The 7,367-nt window shown below is 54.3% G+C and overlaps 1 protein-coding gene across 1 annotated transcript; it reads left to right on the top strand.

The window, feature by feature from the left end:
- The first annotated feature begins 2,188 nt into the window (after positions 1-2,188).
- LOC110147016 (aquaporin-2) lies at positions 2,189-7,011 on the top strand. The gene is made up of 4 exons (XM_020908248.2): positions 2,189-2,548; positions 5,530-5,694; positions 6,082-6,162; positions 6,802-7,011. Exons 1-4 carry the CDS (start codon positions 2,189-2,191, stop codon positions 7,009-7,011), a joined length of 816 nt encoding a protein of 271 aa, XP_020763907.2.
- The last annotated feature ends 356 nt before the right edge of the window (positions 7,012-7,367 follow it).

Raw genomic sequence — 7,367 nt, 5'->3', positions numbered from 1 at the left:
TTTTTTAAATTACGCAGTGCTGTGATCACTGTAAACAAAATGCAAACCTCCCCGGGTTGGGGCTCCTCACCAAATAGGGACCATGGCTAGAACCCTCCAGCTTCTCAGGAACACCCTCCACTCTGGCTCAAAAGGAATGCACAGGGACCTCCCTAGTGGTCCAGGGGTTAAGAGTTCGCCTTCCAATGCAGGGGACACAAGTTCGATCCCTGACTGGGGAACTAAGAGCCCACGTGCTGAGGCAACTAAGCCCACGAGCTGCAACTACTGAGCCCATGTGCCTCAACTAGAGGGAAGATAAAATGTATTTAAATAAAATATAAATTTTAATTTAAAAAAAGGAATGCACAGCCCGACTAGGGGCCCAGTCATGGCTGGCATCCTCCCCTCTTTCAGACTTGTGTCCAGACCAGAACATGAGTGAATCACAATCTCTCTGCACTTCATGTTGTAATCTGTAAAATGAGATTCATAAGCTAGACCACCTCTGTCTTAGAGTGGTATCTTACCACTGGGTTCTAAATTTATGGCCATGTGACTGAATGGCCAACATACACATGCACCGTTTGGGGGTGTGGATTGAGGGCTACGGAGAGAAGTCATGACACCTCTTGGGGGGTTTATTGGGAGGTAAGAGACTTTTCACTTGACTAGGTAAGGGGAGATCCTTCCCAGACTCATGGGTCAGCCACTTTCTCTCTCTCTCAAGGTCATGAACACTTTGATCAAAGAGGAGAGATAAGAACGTGTGTGTGGCCCATCCGAGGGCACGCGGCATCACGGGGGGCTCCACTCTGTGGTTTCCAATCGTTCTCAGATTTCCGTTCCTGGGACTGTGACTTGCCCCGGGGATAGGAGGTAGAGCAGAGTCAAGAAGCTGGTTCTCTTAGTCTCACTTAGACCCTGATCCTGCCTCTGGGTCCCCAGGACAGGGAGCAGGGCTAGAGAGATCAAAGAAATGTGATGTGATGGGATCTAATGTCTCCTGGACCCCAGGTCAGGGCAGCATTGATGGCAGCAGGTGGCACTGCCCAGAGGCTGGACTGAGTGGGCCCTCAGACCGGGGAGTCACTTACTGCAGTCACCCCGAGCCCGCACAGCTCACTGCCCCATAGAAATGTCCTCCCACTGCGGCTTGGGTGGCTCCGAGCTCTAGAGGTGCCTAGAGCCTGTCACAGCTTCTGGGACCCTAACATGTGAGTCTGGGGAGTCTTGGTCTCTCCTGATGGTATAAATAATGCTATTAATAAAAGATGATATCAACTGACAGCTTGCTGTGGGCCAGGAGCAGCTCTGAACACTTTCCAGACATTGGTTCATTTAATCTAAACCCCAAGCCCACATAGGTTTATTATCCCCTTTGGAAATCACAGAGATGCACCATGGAATGGAAATCCACAGCTTCCTCAGTCGACCTGAGCTTGACTCCATCACCCAAGGCCAGGGTCCCAGCGCCTCTTAAACCATGCCCCCTGCTTCCAGGCTATGAAAGCTGCTATTTGGCAGGGGTTCCAGGGAGCAAGTGAAGCTTAATGATTTATGGATGACTGAATGCAAGAAAGCAAACACAGGAGAGACACGAAATCTTTACGCCTTGGAAGGTTCATGTCACACCAACCGGTTGTTTTCCATCCCCTGTGAGATGGAGGTCAGTCAGCAGGAAGAATATCCCGATCTCCAGAAGGGGTAGCACTGACACCCTGTTTCATGGTCAGTTCTGTAAGGTGTTGCCCTTGACTTGGCCAACAGTTTGAATCAGAGAGAGGGGTTTGGCAGCATAAACCCTACAGAATCCCCATAGGACGGGTGGGGGCGGGGAGGCCCTGGGGCAGCTGCCCTGGGATAACCTAGGGAACAAACACGGAAAACTAGGGGACGTCAATCCCTATCTGGAGCTCATTAATGGGGAACACTATTCAGCTGTGAAGTCCTAGATGGAGTGATAGGCATGCTGTGCCCAGGGCTAGGAGGTGGGGGCAGGAGGCGGCCATAGGGGAGAAGAGGTATCGGCCAGACTCCACCTACATCTCACGTGTCCAAATTCAGGATGGAGGGACCCTATAAATGTCCAAGACCAGCCTCCCCAGAGACCCTGAGAGAGAGACAGACAGACAGACGGAGGGAGAGTGAGAGCTGCAAGCTCCCCGCCCCTGAGACCCCTGGGCCAGCCCACGGAAGGCTCCGCAGCATGTGGGAACTCCGGTCCATAGCCTTCTCCAGGGCAGTGCTCGCAGAGTTCCTGGCCACACTCCTCTTTGTCTTCTTTGGCCTCGGCTCAGCCCTCAACTGGCCACAGGCCTTGCCCTCTGTGCTGCAGATCGCCATGGCCTTCGGCCTGGCTATCGGCACCCTGGTGCAGGCTCTGGGCCACGTCAGCGGGGCCCACATCAACCCTGCTGTGACTGTGGCCTGCCTGGTGGGCTGCCACGTCTCCTTTCTCCGTGCTGTCTTCTACGTGGCTGCCCAGCTGCTGGGGGCTGTGGCCGGGGCCGCCCTGCTCCATGAGATCACACCACCAGATATCCGAGGGGACCTGGCTGTCAATGCTGTGAGTAGCCAGAATTGTGTCCTTTCCACAAGAGCAGATTCTGGGAAGTCCCTTGTGAAGGATGGGATGGGAGGGACCACATCTGGGTGAGGGTCTAGGTGGAGAGACAGAGAGAGGTGGGATGGGGAAGGGGCAGAAATGCTGGAACCAGGAACGTGGCTGCCACAGGATATTCAGCAAGGAAGGAGCAGTAATGTCAGAGCAGCAGCTGAGTACCCACGGGTCTGCTGGTACCTTCTGCCCTGAGCCTCTTGGAGGGAGAGCCACATTGCAGCAAGGGCTGTGCTAGGACTCATGGAGGATGGAGTCCCCAAGCAGACATGAATAGACTATGAAGAAGGAACTTCAGAGAGCTAGTCCCCAGCATCTTCCTGAGGGAAGAAGGACCCAACATTCCTTCAGCATCCACTGTGTACAGGGCTCAACAGCAGGGGCTCCATGCAAGCCACGGGTGGATAACTTACAACAACCTATAAGGGAGGGATGAGAAGATCCATTTCTTAAGGACATGGAAGCTGAGACTCAGAAAGGGGAAGTACCAAAGCCAGTCTTTAAACCCAGGCTTGACTGTAAAACCTGTGATCTCTCTACCCCACCAATGTTCCCTAAGCCACCATCTAAGTCTTGTTTTGCAAATGAGGAAACTGAGGCTCAGAGAAGGGAAATGACAGGCTAAAATCTCTACAGTTTGTCAATATCAAGGAAAGTAGCAGAACCCAGGGCAAAGCTAAAGGGGAAAGGTCTCTCCAGACCTTGGAGAACATCCCCAGAGCCCATAAGCTGATGACATGACCAGTGGCTTTGGGAGCTAAGGGTGACGCTATGGCCCCTCCCCCTCCACACCCCTGCCCTCTACCTCTCCTGGGTCTGGGCAAGGCCTGGGCATCTGAGGGCATGGGTGGGAAGAGACAGCCTGTGTCCCTCAACACAGCTCTAACTCTTGCTCCTCTTCCAAGCCAGGAAGGCGAGTGCTTCTTTCATGTCTCAATCTCCTGCATTTCTTGGCCTTCTCTATCCCTGGGCCACTGGATAAAAGCTCTGATGTCTCTGAAGAGTCCTGCATGGTCTCTGTGGCCATCCCCTCCCCTGTATAGGTGGCCTTCCTCATGCAAGGAGCAGGGGTGTCCCAAATGGGGAACTTCTCTCTTCAAAATGGAAAATATGATGAGTCTGGGGGCTCAAGTTTGAGAGAAGGCAAGAGTGACCACTGTGATGGATAGACTGAGAAGTCTGACCATTTCCATTGAGAATGAAATTAGTTCAGTTTGCAGCAAGATGAGGTCTAGTTAAACTAAAAGAACTTCCTGAAAGCATGGTCAAGAAAGCCTCAGAATGTGTGGCTGGGAAATCTCTAATAGCAGGGCAACGGGAGTGCTAAGGGGCCTTGAGGACATGACCTCCTGCTCTTCCATCATCTAACAGTTGACTAGGGCCCTCAGGAGGGAAGGGTCTGGAAGGCTCCTCTGAGTTTCTGCCCAGCATTTACCATCTTGATGACCTGGTGAGAACCTTCCTGGCTGGAATGGGGCAGCAATGAGACTGACTTGTCCTGAGGCTAGCAAGAGCCAGATGACCCCCATGGCTGAAGTCAATGGAAAGGCCAGTCTGCCCACCAAGAATTTACCACTGATGTATATCTGCTTTGTGGCAGGCCAGATTTCATTTCATTCTTGGTACAACACTGTAAGGAGAATTCTGGGATCCTCCACTGTGAGTGGTAAAATTGAGGTCCAGCATTCAATTGATTCAAATCACAGAGCCGTGTCAGCACCTGGAAATGGACCCAGAGCTGTCTGGCACCAAACCCATGTCCATATGCTCTCCTTTAGACCACTCTTTACCAGGGAATGGGGCTGGGGCTCTGCCTTTGTCATTTCATTTGTCTCACAGTCCTCCAGGATCCATTCTGCTATCCCCATTTTACAGAAAGACAAACTGAGGCTGAAATAAATAGAGCCCCACAGAAAGTCAGAGGCTCCAAAGTATTTGCCTCCAAATCTGTTCACTGCCCCCCACTATAGGCTCTGACTTTGGAAGGTGAGAGGGAGTTGAGGTTAAACTCCAGAGAGGCCCAAGGGTGCCATCTCGATGGTTAGGATCCAAGGTGGGGGTTCAGAGCCTGGAGAAGGAGTATGGGAGCTCAGGGCTATCCCAGCTTTACCCAGCGCAGTGCCCAGACCCAGAGGGCAGGGTGTAAGGTTCAAGATAACAAAACCCAGAGAGAAATCCAGTACTGGGTGCGGCCAAGTTATGAAATCGCCTCTTCACTCAGCCCCAGGTTTTCTTGTTACAAGGTAAGGTCTGCTGGGACCATGGGCACCCCACATGGGGGTGGAGGCATCACAGTACAGGGCTCCAGGACCCCCACCTCAACCTCTGCAGGAAGTGCAGAGAGCAAATCCACAGGGCAAAACTGACGCTTGAATACAGTAGGAATAGGCAAGGTCAAGGGGAACAAGCACAGTTGTACACTGGGCTCCTGGGGGAAGGGAACACATTAGCGCCAGCCCCTGAGCCAGTCCCTTGATCCTGTTCCTGGGAGCCCTTTGACCATAGGAGGAAAGACCACTGGCCTCTCATTACACCAGTATCCTGTGGCTTAAATAGCGAGGAAGGCCTTCCTGTAACCAGGCCTAAAACTTCCTGCTGCAATCAAAACCTCTTCCCTCCCTGTTCTTCAGGAAACAGAAATGCCACATCTCAGTACCCCTTTCCTCTCACACTGCAGGCACACAATCCCAGTCACCAAACCTAAGGGGCTATGGAGTCGGTTTCCCTACCTCTAGCCTGGGAACCACAGGTCCATCCCCCTGCCTGTGTACCATGGCCCAGCAAGAACCCACCAGCAGTGTGGACTAAGGTGGCTGGTGCACCCTGGTGGATTGCGCCCGGAAGCCTATCTGGGTCCCTGGCTGCAAGTGGGCAGGAAGATGACACCAATGTGAGGAGCATGCTCAGTGTGCCCCCTCCTCTGTCCCCAGCTCAGCAACAACTCGACAGCTGGCCAGGCGGTTACTGTGGAGCTTTTCCTGACACTGCAGCTCGTGCTCTGCATCTTCGCCTCCACCGATGAGCGCCGTGGAGACAACATGGGCACCCCTGCCCTCTCCATCGGGTTCTCTGTGGCCCTGGGCCACCTCCTTGGGGTAGGTCATGGCCACTGATTCCAGCCTCCCTGGAGGGACAGACACAGACCTTCCCCCAAAGAAACAGATACACAGACTGCTCTAGAGGTAGAGACACAGAACCCCCAAAAGTGACAGCCACAGAGACACCCCCAGAGGGACAGATACACAGACCTCCCAAGAGGGACGGACACATGGACATACTCCAGAGGGTTTGACCCCAAGGCACCATAAAGGGACAGATAGCACTCCAGCTTCAAATGAATAGCATGCCCTGTAAATATAGAAGGAACTTAACTGTCCATCCATGAATGCCCTTTAGGTTGAGGTCAAGCACTGGAGAGGGGAACAAAGACTCTGGCCCCATCCTCACCCCACTCCCCTCCCTGACTCCTGCCTCCACTGCAGATCCACTACACTGGCTGCTCCATGAATCCTGCCCGCTCCCTGGCTCCAGCTATCGTCACCGGCAAGTTTGATGACCACTGGGTAATGGCCGAAACCTCCCTGTCTTCCCCTCCTGCAGAAACCCATCTCCACTAGAAGGGAGAGCAGTGGGATCAGCAAATCCACCCCGCCCCCAGTCCTCCTCCTGGGGCTACCGGGAGCCTTGGGTCCACCTTTCAGGTCTGACGCCAGAGACTCCGTTTCTACATCTACAAGTGAGGATAAGAGTGGTTGTTCCTTTGGCTTTGGGGAAAGATTAAGTGAGGTTACCGGTTTAAAAGAGATGACGCAGTGCCTTCGAATTCGATAAATGGTAATATTTATACTAGGCTACATATTTCTATCATTTAGCACTTTTCTAGTACTTTCTTAGTATGTGCCAGGACTTATTCTAAGTGCTTTGCAAATATTGACTCATAGGGTTTTCACAACAACCCTAGGCACTAGGTATTAGAGTGAGGAAACAGGCAGAAAGAGGGCAAGTAACTTGTCCAAGGTTACCAGAGAGTCCGCACCGAATTCGCCCCATTGGCCCCCAACTAACAAGTCTTCCCAGCTGCTCGCTCCTGCTCACTATTCACACGGAAGAGCGCGTTTGATACCCTTCACCGCGCGAGGCCCCCTTTCAACGCCAAAGGGGAAAGGAGCATCCCTAGAGCCGCCCTCTCGCTCGCCCCGCAGGTCTTCTGGATCGGACCCTTGGTCGGCGCCATCGTGGCCTCGCTTCTCTACAATTACGTGCTGTTCCCGCCCGCCAAGAGCCTGTCGGAGCGCCTGGCGGTGCTGAAGGGGCTGGAGCCCGACGCCGACTGGGAGGAGCGCGAAGTGCGGCGGCGGCAGTCGGTGGAGCTGCACTCCCCGCAGAGCCTCCCGCGCGGCAGCAAGGCCTGAGCGCCCGGACGGGCTGGGGGAGCTCGCCCGCCCGCCCGCCAGCCCGCCGGAGCCCCTCTCCCCAGGCTCGAAGCCGGCCCCCAGGGCACAGTAGCTGCTTCCAAGACGCGCCGAGCGGCCAGGGCCCCGGGCACCGCGGTGAGCCTGGCAGATTCCCCTGGCTTGAGGCTGCGGGGCAGCAAGTAGTGGACCCTGCGGCGCCTGGCAGGGAGCTGGGGACAACGGCGCTGAGCTGGGAAGGAAGGGCGTAGCTAGAAGCCTCCTCCGAGAGCCTGCGCAAGTGTACTGGGGGGCTGGGGGACGGCAGCTGGAAAAGGTGCCCGAGGATTTTTTGCGTGTTCGTCCCCCAGTGCCTT

This window comes from Odocoileus virginianus, chromosome 24 (genome assembly GCF_023699985.2).
Source record: "Odocoileus virginianus isolate 20LAN1187 ecotype Illinois chromosome 24, Ovbor_1.2, whole genome shotgun sequence".
In the NCBI taxonomy this organism is placed as follows: Eukaryota; Metazoa; Chordata; class Mammalia; order Artiodactyla; family Cervidae; genus Odocoileus; species Odocoileus virginianus.
The sequence above is the reverse complement of the archived record's forward strand: the minus strand, read 5'-3'. Positions and strand labels throughout refer to the sequence as shown.

Excerpts from the sequence above, each read along its gene's own strand:
- LOC110147016 (XM_020908248.2), top strand. The coding sequence starts at position 2,189 with ATGTGGGAACTCCGGTCCATAGCCTTCTCCAGGGCAGTGCTCGCAGAG. Across the intron at positions 2,549-5,529 it reads GGGACCTGGCTGTCAATGCT|CTCAGCAACAACTCGACAGC; the intron begins GTGAGTAGCCAG and ends CTCTGTCCCCAG. Across the intron at positions 5,695-6,081 it reads CCCTGGGCCACCTCCTTGGG|ATCCACTACACTGGCTGCTC; the intron begins GTAGGTCATGGC and ends CCTCCACTGCAG.